Source organism: Myotis yumanensis, unplaced genomic scaffold (genome assembly GCF_028538775.1).
Source record: "Myotis yumanensis isolate MYYU_CA2020_CCGP unplaced genomic scaffold, mMyoYum1.0.hap1 SCAF_12, whole genome shotgun sequence".
NCBI classification, from domain to species: Eukaryota; Metazoa; Chordata; class Mammalia; order Chiroptera; family Vespertilionidae; genus Myotis; species Myotis yumanensis.
This window is the reverse complement of record NW_027223763.1, coordinates 8422212-8435130: the sequence shown is the minus strand read 5'-3', so window position 1 is coordinate 8435130 and position 12919 is coordinate 8422212. Positions and strand designations below refer to the sequence as shown.

At 42.5% G+C, this 12919-nt stretch overlaps 1 protein-coding gene across 5 annotated transcripts in view; it reads right to left on the bottom strand.

Moving 5' to 3' along the window:
• DENND1A (DENN domain containing 1A) overlaps window positions 1-12919 on the bottom strand; it is a 461262-nt gene that overhangs the window by 409359 nt on the left and 38984 nt on the right. For 3 of the 5 annotated variants that reach the window (XM_070430714.1, XM_070430712.1, XM_070430713.1), the window contains exon 2: window positions 10143-10213. In XM_070430714.1, coding sequence (XP_070286815.1) covers window positions 10143-10184 — 42 coding nt within the window. In that variant the 5' untranslated portion in view covers window positions 10185-10213. Of the gene's footprint in view, window positions 1-7393; window positions 7514-10142; window positions 10234-12919 lie in introns of those variants that run through there. The other 2 variants (XM_070430715.1, XM_070430716.1) reach the window with 2 other exon arrangements.

The following is a 12919-nucleotide window of genomic DNA, read 5'->3' as shown; positions in this document are numbered from 1 at the left end:
ACCCCCACCCTGAAGCAACAAGATGGCGGCTAATTTGCAAACTGAAGGCAGGCGGCAGCAGGCAAGGCTGTCTGCGGTCTGGGACCCGGATCTGTGACCCTGCCGGGCGGGATCAGCGGAGCAGCGAGGCTTCTCGGCACCGGGATCAGTGTGACAGGGGGCAGCGCCCAAACCCCCTGATTGCCCTGCGGCTCTGTGTGTGACAGGGGGCAGCACCCCAACCCCCCCCCCCCCCACGGGCCCTGCTCTATGTGAGACGGGGTAGAGCCATACCTCCCCATCGGCCCTGCCCTGAGTGTGACAGTGGCGGCGCCCCAACCTCCTGATCGGCCCTGCTCTGTGTGTGACAGGGTGTGGCGCCCCAACTCCCCCCCCGCCACAGACCCTGCTCTGTGTGTGACAGGGGGCGGTGCCCCAACTCCCCTATTGGCCCTGCTCTGTGCGTGACAGGGGGGAGCTCCTCAACCCCCTGATCGGCCCTGCTCTGTGCGTGACAGGGGGGAGCTCCTCAACCCCCTGATCGGCCCTGCTCTGTGCGTGACAGGGGGGAGCTCCTCAACCCCCTGATCGGCCCTGCTCTGTGCGTGACAGGGGGCGGTGCCCCAACTCCCCAATCAGCCCTGCTCTGAGCCCGACCAGGGGCTGCACCTAGGGATTGGGCCTGCCCTCTGCCACCCAGGAGCAGGCCTAAGCCAGCAGGTCATTATCTCCCGAGGGGTCCCAGACTGCGAGAGGGCACAGGCCAGGCTGAAAGACCCCCCTCCCCCCCCCCCCCCCCGAGTGCACAAATTTTTGTGCACCGGGCCTCTAGTAGAATATAAAACATCAAGAGTAAACTGTGACATAAATAATGGACTTTGGGTGATTATGATATGTCAATGTGGATTCATCAATTGTAACAAATGTACTATTCTGGTGGGGGATGTTGATAATTGGGGGAGTTGTCCATGTGTGGGGCAGGCAGTATATGGGAAATCTCTATATCTTCCTCTCAATTTTACTGTGAATCTAAAATTTCTCTAAAAAATTAAATATTTTAAAACAAATGATAAATAACAACAGCTCCCACTTACTAAGAACTTTCCATGTCCCACCTACTATGCATTCCCCTTTAATACTTTCAACTAAATGATGTAGGTACTATTAGGGGCCCCATTTTATAGTTAAGAAAATGAGATTCTGAGATTGGCATTTTGAGGGAATAAATTTTTTTCAACCAACAAACTTGCTGCTCACATTGATTTTATCATTTAGTAGATTAACAGTCCACCAAAAGGGCCAGCGGCCTAACACTGAACCACAAACAGAGCAAGAACCACACTGTCATGAATTACCAAAACTTTTGAGACTCTCCTATATTGTAATTTATATCCAGATGGCCCCTAAATTTCACACTTTAGGAACGGGAAGAAAAGTTTGCTGTGATTTATTATATTACTATTGAAAAGAAATAAAGCTATAAATTCAGTTATTACCTCTAAGAATATTTTAATCCAGCGGTTCTCAACCTGTGGGTCGCGACCCCTTTGGCGGTCAAATGACCCTTTCACAGGGGTCGCCTAAGACCATCCTGCATATCAGATATTTACATTAGGATTCTTAACAGTAGCAACATTACAGTTATGAAGTAGCAACGAAAATAATTTTATGGTTGGGTCACAACATGAGAAACTGTATTTTAAGGGCCAGAAGGTTGAGAACCACTATTTTAATCTGAAGTAAAACAACTCTCAAAAGGACTTTTCCCCCACCCACTCCACTTCTAAAGAGACAGCATGAAATGTTGTTTATTATTAAAGTCAATTTTTAAAAAATATCTAATAATGTTGAATGGTGATCACAGATTCAGGCAAAGCTCCTAGAATTAATCCTGTAAAGTGAAAGCTAAGGTTCAGAATAATAAATCTGGCTCTCAATATCTTAAGTTGGCCAAAACTCAATTATCTTCATGATACTGCCAATACAGAAATGTGAACAGATATTTAAGAGAGATTTTAAAGCCAAGAGTTTTGTTTAGTTTTAAGGTTACTGCTTAACACCAAGCTAGCTGAAAATCTGAGCTAACCACAGCACCACGTCGAGAGCAGTCCTCTCACAGAGTTCTCACAACAGTTTCTCAACTTGACTATGCACTTTTTATAAAGTGGCTATTGGACTAGTGCATTAAAAATGCTGGGATGGAAGCTGACACAGAGGAAGCTGGTTTGCCAAACAGCCTTGAGAACCTGATGCTGCCACTCTTCCAGTGCTGAGCGGCTGGCCAAGAACAGTGCCCACAGCAGGCTCAGAGATGCCAGCTGTAATGAGATACTTGTGTTTGAAATGCACTGAGTTTCAGCATGGCCAGTACCATCTGATTATGGAATTGGGCAGGTTCATCTCTCTTGCAAGAGCACCCTCTTCTGAGACCTTCAATCAGGCTACTGAACTCAGCTTTGGGAAATTTCACAACTTGAGATGGTTTTATTGGTTTTCTGGGATCCCTATGTAAAGATGGGCTCTTGAATAAATACACAAATTAGAGTATACAGAATGGGATATGGCAAAGAAAAAATTAAGAACAAAGTAGAACAAAGATTTACTCAAAATGATCCAACTTCTTTTTAAAGCATTAAAATCACGTACCTAAATAGCAAGCATTATACACAAAGATGTTCATTGGCTTAACTATAACAGGAGAATTGTGGAAACACTCTAAAGATCCAATTATAAGTAAATATAGCTCATAAACATGACGTAAAATTTATAGCAACTGAAATGGCTTTTACAAAGCTATATTAATAATTTTAGGAAAAATAATAATTAACCTGGGGAAGGAGCAAGAAAAACACACACATATAGCAGGACTTTGGAGGGAAAGTTTATATATTTTATTTACATACACACATAAAAGACTGTAAGGAGATAAATACAGCCAAACATTAATAGTAGTTATTACTGTGATATTTTCTCTTAATAATTTTTCTAAAATTTTTAAAGTTTATATATACTCAAAATCTAATCAGAAAACAAACTATTAAAAATTTTAAGGTAATAGAAAAAAAACAACAAGATATATTCATGAGCTTGAGAACATTTTTAGTATTTTTTATTTACAATGAGAATACAACATACCACAGTATAAGAAAAATTGTAAGAATGAAACTCCCACAGAAGTTTATAGAACAAAATGTATACTAAATCCCCCAATTAAAGACCCATAAAGTAGTTTCAGTGCTTTCTAACCCACCTTCTCACAGCAGGGAATTAATCCCTCTGGGGGATGCAAACAAACTTCAAAGAGAAGATTATGCCCAGACACTAGTATTGTACAGGGTAAGGTTTATACCTAAATTTGCTCAGATACTTTGGCAGAGATCAGAGATGCAAGTCCAAGGAACAAAGACTAATTTTAAGGCAGATTTCTTTGCAATCATTCAAAATGGCAAAAATAACACATTGAATAATAGCAGGAAAAGGTAAGTATGATGAGTTTTATCAAAAACAAAAAAGAAGGTTGTAGAAGTAGGTAAAAGATTACCTAAAATCAAATATTAAGTGACAGCTTGTTCACTGGTGATAGCAACTAGGAAATCTTACAAATTCCCAAAGAAACTAAGCAGCACCATGAGTTCAATTTGTAGACTTAAACTTTACTTTCACAGTGTTTGGAAGGTATCCCATTAAGTATCATAAATCGTGGTGCAATGTCTAAGCAAAATGACAGATCACATGTCCTTCCCATGGACTTCATGGAATGCTCTTCAGAGCACAGAACATGAGAGTTTACAATACATGTCTTCAGTATTACAAACATTAAAAGTTATTGGTAAGGGAAAATACTGTCTTTAAATTCTAGTAATATTTCTCATTGGCCTTTCTCACGTGTCATCTTTTTATTGAGAGGTAATATTTTAGGTACAATTTAGAAGTATGTGATCATTTTATAAAAATATGATTTAAGTAGAGGAGTAGCAGATCTTAGTAATTCAGCTTTATTTAGTTTCCCAATTTTAAAAAGTCATGAATAAGGAATCAAATTTAGAGTTTCACTTTTTGGAATATTTATCATCTAATAGAAAACTAAAGTCCTTGATAGATTAAAGACCTAAATGCAAATGGCAAAACTATACATTTCTTATAGGAAAATATCTTCATATCTGTAGGGTAGGAAAATATTAATAAACTAGAGGCCCAGTGCACAAATTTGTGCACGGGTGGGGTCCCTCAGCCTGGCCAGTGATCAGGGCCAATCAGCCGCTGGCCAGGGCTGGGGGGGGCGCGGGGGGACCTGCAGGAGGTTGGCCGGCCGGGGGAAGGGACCGCGGGAGGTTGGCTATGGAAGTGCACTAACCACCAGGGGGCAGCTCCTGCATTGAGCACCTGCCCCCTGGTGGTCAGCATGCATCATAGCTACTGGCCAGTTGTCCGGTCATAAAGGCTGCTTAGGCTTTTATATATATAGATTGTACTGTATTAAAATCATTAAGTTTTGATCAAAGGTACCATAAAGAGAGTAAAAGATAAACCACAGGGTGGGAGAAGATATTTGTAACACATACAAGCAGATAATTAATATCTATCTACACGAATAAAAGAGAAACATGGTAATTAGCGTACGACCGCTACCCTTCCCATTGGCTAATCAGCATATCCTTATGCAAATTAACTGTCAGCCAAGATGGCGGCCGGCAGCCATGCACTGAAGCGAGCAGGGAGACTTGCTTGCTCCAGTGACTGCGGACTCCAACGTTCCCCACCTGAGTTGCCGGCCTCTTAGCTGCAACTCTAAGCAACTATGTACTATGTTGCAAATAAGAAGCTAAACAAAACCCCAGAAACCGGCTGTCAGTCAGCCCCGGACCGCAACATTGTATCGATGTTTTCAGCAGCGAGGCCTCAGAGCTAAAGCTGGCCCAGAATAAAAAAAAAAAAGAAAACACGGAGCGGTTGGGAGCTTTTAGTCACCTGCCAGCCGGAAAACAGCCCTCAGCCCCTCAGCCAGCCTGGCCAGGCACCCCAGTGGGGACCCCCAACCTGATCCAGGACACCCTTCAGGGCAAACCAGCCAGCCCCTACCCATGCACCAGGCCTCTATTCTATATAGTGAAAGAGTAAATGCCTCCCGGCACCGGGATCAGCGGAGCAGCGAGGCCTCCCAGCACCGGGATCAGCGTGACAGGGGGCAGCGCCCAAACCCCCTGATCGCCCTGTGGCTCTGTGTGTGACAGGGGGCGGGGCCACAACCTCCCTATCCGCCCTGCTCTGTTCGTGACAGGGGAAGGCGCCCCAACCCCCTAATCAGCCCTGCTCTGTGCCTGATAGGGGGGAGCTCCCCAATCCCCTGATTGCCCTGCGGCTCTGTGTTTGACAGGGTGCAGCGCACCAACCCCCTGATCGGCCCTGCTTTGTGTGTGACAGGGTGCAGCGCCCCAACCCCCACCCCACGGGCCCTGCCCTGTGTGTGACAGGGTAGAGCCATAACCTCTCCATCAGCCCTGCCCTGAGTGTGACAGTGGCGGCGCCCCAACCCCCTGATCGGCCCTGCTTTGTGGGTAATAGAGGGTGGCGTCCCAACCCCCCTCCACAGGCCTTGCTCTGTGTGTGACAGGGTAGAGCCATAACCTCCCCATTGGCCCTGCCCTGAATGTGACAGAGTGCAGCGCCCCAACCCCTTGATCCACCCTGCTCTGTGTGTGACAGGGGGCGGTGCCCCAACTCCCCTATCAGCCCTACTCTGTGAGTGTCGGGGGGGAGCTCCTCAACCCCCTGATTGGCCCTGCTCTGTGCGTGACAGGGGGGAGCTCCCCAACCCCCTGATTGGCCCTGCTCTGTGTGTGACAGGGGGGAGCTCCCCAACCCCCTGATCGACCCTGCTCTGTGTGTGACAGGGTACAGAGCCCCAACCCCCCTGATGGGCCCTGCTCTGTGAGTGACAGGGGGCAGCACCCCAACCCCCTGATCGGCCCTGCTCTGTGCATGACAGGGGGTGGCACCGCAACCTCCCTATCAACCCTGCCTTGAGTGTGACAGGGGGCGGTGCCCCGACCCCCCAATCGGCCCTATCCTGAGCGTGACTGAGGGTGGCATCGCAACTTCCCGATCCGCCCTGCTCTGTGCATGATGGGGCAGCGCCCCAACTCCCCAATCGGCCCTGCTCTGAGCCTGACCAGGGGCTGCACCTAGGGATTGGGCGTGCCCTCTGCCACCCGGGAGCAGGCCTAAGCCAGCAGGTCGTTATCTCCCGATGGGTCCCAGACTGCGAGAGGGCACAGGCCGGGCTGGGGGACCCCCTCCCCACCCCCCTGAGTGCACAAATTTTTGTGCACCGGGCCTCTAGTCCTATATAATAAAAGCCTAATATGCTAAGTGTCCAGTCATCCATTCTACTGTTCAACCAATCAAAGCATAATATGCTAAAGATATGCTAAGGCTTCTCAACAATGCGCTATGACGTGCACTGACCACCAGGGGGCAGATGATCCGACCCGTAGGTTAGCTTGCTGCTGGGGCCGGCAGATCTGGACTGAGCGAGATGGGCCAGACATGCCCTGGAGCCCTCCCATGGTCCCTCCCCACCCCTGGCCAACCTCCCATAGTCCCTCCCCAGCCCGATCATGCACCGGTGGAGTCCCTCAGCCTGGCCTGCGCCCTCTTGCCACCCGGGACCTCTCTGGGGATGTCGGAGAGTCAGTTTTATCCTGATCCCACAAGCTACTCCTCTCGGGAGGGTGCCAGACACAGGGCTCATGGCTGGCGAGTGCTGCTGTGGCAGCACGAGCCTCTCCTGATCAGGACTGATTGGACGTGAGACTGTGGCAGGTGCAGTGGGCCAGGATGAGCGGGAGAGGCAGGTAGGAGCTGCAGGAGGCGGTAGACTGCAGGTTTCGGCCCGATCCCCACAGGCCACCCAGAAGGTCCCCACCCATGCATGAATTCATGCACCAGGCCTCTATTAATATATAATTTCTTATAAATCAATAAGGAAAAGATAGAAAACTCAATTTTTTAAAAAAAGCAAGAGACTTGAACAGGCACTTTTAAAAATAAGTTGAATAAGATGCCAATAAGCATATGAAAGGTGCTCAATCTCATCAGTCATCAAGAAAATGCAAATAAAAACAAGGATATACTACTACACAACCACCAGGTTGGCAAAAAAAAAAAAAAAAAAGAGGTCTAATGTACCAAGGACTGATGCCAAATGCTGAAGGGAGTGTAGATGAACACAATCAATTCTAAAAAACAGTTTAGCATGATCCATTCATCTAATATGGTTTCTATCCTATGGAAGTATGTTTACGTGAACCAGGATTCACATATAAAAAAGATCACAGTGCCCTGACAGGTTAGAGCATCCTCCCTCAGACCGAAGGGTCCCAGGTTGGATTCTGCTGAAGGGTTCATATCTCACCTCAGTTGTAGGCTCGATCCCTGGCCCCAGTAGGAGTGCTTGCAGGAGGCAACCAATCAATGTGTCTATTTCACATCGATGGTTCTCTTTCTCTGTCTTCCCACCTCCCTTCCACTCTCTCTAAAAAAAAAAAAATCAATGGGAAAAATATCCTTGGGTGAGAATTAATAACAAAAAAATATATGTTCTACCTTCCTATCACAACAAATATGCCTGTATCTGCCTAGAAGACTAAATTCATACTGAGAATTTTTGGATTCCTTAAAGTTCAAGTGGAAACCTGATGGTACAGGGAAAATTGGCCACTGGCCCACTGCCCATAGCCCTCTTCTCTATCTCATACTGCCAACAACCTCGCACACAGCACCCAGTCACTTCCATTCACAAGTTCAAGTTCCATCCCATATACTACTCCCCACAAATGGCAACTCTTAAACAATCACTTGGGCCTCGGGGTGTATACACCTGTAGCTCAGTCTACCCTCAGAAAGATGGACCTCAGGAAGAGATTCATGCAGCCTCTGGGCCATTGGGGCACAAAATTCTGAGATCCTAGGTACTCAAAGCATGGTCTAGAATGGAAGGGTTCAGGCTCCAAGTGGGCATATCCCACAGACTCCTTGCCCCATGCAAGAGGGACAAAGCAGGGCCCTCTAAAGCATAGGGCCAGGGCAGGGATCACTCTTGCCAGGAACAGAATTTCCTTAGAACCAAGCAACATTATATTTGTTAACCTGGACAGCAGTAACATGGGTACTCACTTTATAATAATTTGTGAAACTGTACATGAAAGTTTTACGTATTTTTCCACAAATAATGGGACTGACACCATGTGCCTACTGATATGATACACAATATCATGTTCTAGATATTCTTGCCCAAAATCCATGATCTGAATCTAATCATTGGGATACAATTAGATCCAAGCCATGGACTTTTTAAAAAACAAGCTAATTCCTTCAAAAATATGTCATAAAAGGTAAAGAAAAGCCATAAAATTATTACATGCTGAAACTAAATAGATGTGAAATTAAATAGAGTGCATGATCCTGAATTAGATTCTAGATCAGAGGGGGAAATGCTATAAAGGACACTATTGGGACAAATGATTAAATTTTAATATGAACAACTGACATTATAACAATGTTAAATTTTCTTTATCTCAATAACTATACTAGAGTTATGGAAGAAAATGTCCTTATTCTTGGGAGATATATTCTGAAGAATTTAGGGGTGAAAGATCACAATGTCTGCAACTTCTTCTCAAGTGGTTCAGCAAAAATAATATGCATATGCATGTAGAATGAAGCAAATATGGCCAAAAAGTAACATTTGCTGAATCTAAGGAAAGGGCATATACACTTGGCTATCCTTGTAACGTTTATCATTTTAAGTATTTTCAAAATAAAAAGGTTTTAAAACTATACTAAAGTGTTAAACAAGAAAGGACTTGTCTGCAGGAAGGGAAGAGGAATCAGGTGTCTGGGATTAAAGGGTAAGATACACACTTTTCTTTTTGTTCATTCTTCCATCTTATTTTCACTTTTCAAATTTTCTTCATATTCCCCAAAAAATTTCATTTTAACTTGGGGAGACAATTGAAAGGGGAAACATTAGCAAATAGAAAAATAAAAATGTTTGTCCTTAAATGTATCTGTCAAATCACAGCCATCATCAAATGGTTACTCTGAAATGTCAGTCCATAAAATGCTGCTCACATACACACTGAGTAACCCTTCCCAATCCAATAGTTTGCACATTAAGAGGCGTAACTTACAGATGTTAATATTCTACTTCTTTAGATAATCCAGAAAGTGGAGCACACACAATTATCTGACTTTTGCTGTTAGGAGAAATTCATTCATTTTAACAAACATTGGTGATGTTATACAAAGCCCTGCAGATGACATAGAGAGTTGTGTATATCATGGTCACTGTCCTCATGAAGGCAATGCAGAAAAGTGACAAGGACTTGAACCACACAGTAGCTATATGACCTTGGTAATTTATTTGATCTCTCTGAGATTCCCTTTTCTCATAGGTGTTGTAATGGAGATGCCACCCAGCTATCTTTAAGGGCTGAATTATAAGGACTGACTATCTATGTCAAGTATGTAGGATAAGACAAACTTAAAAGCTATTTTTATGAGTATTACAATCAAATTAAATAATGAAATAGAAAAAAATATGCCCAAGGTTGTATAGCCAATTAAGGGTATAACTACCACTGAAATCCTGATTATTCCAAGTTTCTAATCCAAGAAAATTCACTCTCCCTAAACACCAAATAATATATGCAACTGTTAGTATGTGTGGGCCAAGAGTTGCTCCCTAACATATCTTTGGCAAATGCATCACTCTATCAGGCACCAAGAAAAAGAACACTGGATCATAAGGTTATTTTTTTCTCATTAACCAAGGATTTTTAGCTCAAGAAGTAATAATTCAGCCTGCACAAGGTATCTAAGACCCTGTCATCCAAGAATACATGTCCAAATTAGTTCAAAAGCTAAAGCCACAGGAGGTATTTCCTTCAAATAATTTCCAACTTTCTTTTACCAACAAACATAAAATTTACTAAATTAGATCAATTTCATCGTGCTTATGATAATGTGGGCACAAATAACAAGGAAAGACACTTAAACATACTTAAAGATAAATAACAGTTTAGAATATTCACATATCCCATATGCATGGCTATCTCATACAATAAACAAACATGCCATATCATAATCAAACATGCAAATACCTGAAAGAGTGCCACCTGACCTAGGATAGGCCACTTCAACATACACTTCAAATGTGGTCTCTGGGTTTTGCCTACGAAAGAAACAAATCATGATTACTAACAAGGATGAAGGCAGCATGGTAATAGAACATATAGGCTGAGGTATAAAGCACACCTTGATAAAATCATTAGCTCCACAACTTAATGGCTGTGGAACTTTGGACAAGTTACTCAACTTCTCTGAGCCACGTCTACCTAATCTATAAAATGAAAACACCTAACCAGAAAAACTATTGTGAAATTTAAACACACACACACACACACACACACACACACACACATTGTCTGAGTACAATGTCTGGCCAATAATTGGCTAGACATTATGACAATTTTATAGATGTCACATCTCCAATTTACCCAGCTAGATCGCCAAAGCCACAGGTAGAATTCTAAGGAAACTCAAAGCAAAGCAACACTAGCAGAAAGTAGCCTTCTCCCTCATATTCCAGGATAAAACATTCATAGGATGAAGTTAACTTGCTGATTTATAGATTTTAAGACTGAAACAAGAGAAACAGTATCCTGTCTCCCTAGGCCAGTGATGGCAAACCTATGACAAGCGTGTCAGAGGTGACACGTGAACTCATTATCTTGGTTGATTTTTCTTTGTTAAATGGCATTTAAAGATATAAAATAAATATCAAAAATATAAGTCTTTGTTTTACTATGGTTGCAAATATCAAAAAATTTCTATATGTGATGGCACCAGAGTTAAGTTAGGGTTTTTCAAAATGCTGACAAGCCGAGCTCAAAAGGTTCGCCATCACTGCAGGCTGTCATGAGACAGGATCCTCATCTAAATGTAAGACTGTTCCCACATAGGGGCTTCACCTGTATCGAAAAACTGCAAGTATATGAATGTTCATTATTATATCCTTTTACCTTTTTATGTCATAAATATTTCATAATAAGTGTTTTAAAGATCACAGCACTAACAGAATGTTAACAGTTAATTCAGAGTGATGAGAACATCGGGGTTATATTTCTTTGTATTTTCTCTTTCTCTTTGATTCTAAAACTACAATAAAAAGATATTACTTCCAGATTGAATGAAAATCAGTCAGTGAAGAAAATGTTATACTTTCAAATGTCTATAACTGAGTTATATTTTAAACCTGACAACAAAGCTCAGAGAAGACATTTTCTGAGTTGCCTAATCAGATCTAAGGTTTAATTTCAATCAAATAAAAACTTTGAATTTACCCAATAGATTCCAGTTTTCAAAATAACTATCTCATTTATCACATTTCATTCTTATTATAATCCCAGGAGGTAGGTGCATCAACACCATACAGGTGAAGAACCTGAGGCAGAGTTCCTAAGTGACTTGTCGGTGGTCCCACAGCTACTTAGAAATGTAGCCAGAACCAGAATTCACACCTCCTGACCACTCAAATTCTGTTTCATTGATTCTAAAAGAACTTTCCCCCCCACATTTTCTCATATCTTACAATCTATTGCATCTTACAATTCTACATGGCAGCATTTTTTCTTTTTCTTTTTTTTAAAATATATTTTATTGATTTTTTACAGAGAGGAAGGGAGAGAGATAGAGAGCCAGAAACATCGATGAGAGAGAAACATCGATCAGCTGCCTCCTGCACACCCCCCAATGGGGATGTGCCTGCAACCCAGGTACACGCCCTTGACCGGAATCGAACCTGGGACCTTTCAGTCCGCAGGCCGACGCTCCATCCACTGGGCCAAACTGGTTTCGGCAGCATTTTTTCTTTATTAATAATACATATAATAACAGTGCTTCTTATAAATAATAGCATCTTAAATTCAATAAAATATGGTAATACTCCTTAAAGTTCCTTAGCAGTAGAAAGAAAAATGTGTATTTTGCCACTCAGGAATCTAGTTATTTCTCTTGTGAAAGATCATCATTTCATCATTGAATAGAAACTTGGGCTTTTGCTTTAAATAAGCAACTACAGCTGAAAAGAGTTGGCTGCTCTAAAATTCAAAGTATTTAAATATATACTAGTATTGTCAAATATTATTTAAAAATTATACACTAAATCAGAGTATCTTACTTAAAAATACAAAATAAAACAAGGTGAACTGAAGTTTTAAGCTCCTTTAAAAAAAAATGTGTGCTCTTGTTTCCCTGATAGAGGGTACAGAAAGACCTACAAAGTCAGTGTCCTTTGGTCACCAAACATTTGTGGAAAATACCAGTTGAAAACATCCTTTTCATTCAAATGAGCTCAAAGAACAATGTTTGATGAAAGAAAGGAATGTTCTAAAGTCATCTGAAGGACACCAACAAGATTCCTTCTAAAACCTAAATAAATCTATAAGTTTATTTTGCAACTGGCTAAATTCCATCTCAGAATTTCATCCCTCTAGATCAGTGGTTCTCAACCTTCTGGCCCTTTAAATACAGTTTCTCATGTTGTGACCCAACCATAAAATTATTTTCGTTGCTACTTCATAACTGTAATGTTGCTACTGTTATGAATCATAATGTAAATATCTGATATGCAGGATGGTCTTAGGCGACCCCTATGAAAGGGTCATTCGACTGCCAAAGGGGTCGCGACCCATAGGTTGAGAACCGCTGCTCTAGATTAAGATAATGGTTTTCAAGATGTATTCTGCAGGACCCTGTGACTCCATAAAGGTTCTTCAGAGCTTTCATACATATTTTACCTAAATTTCCATTTTTCGTTTTCCCCATTTAAAAAAACTAAATAACAAACATGAACATGGAAAGATGTTACATACCAAGT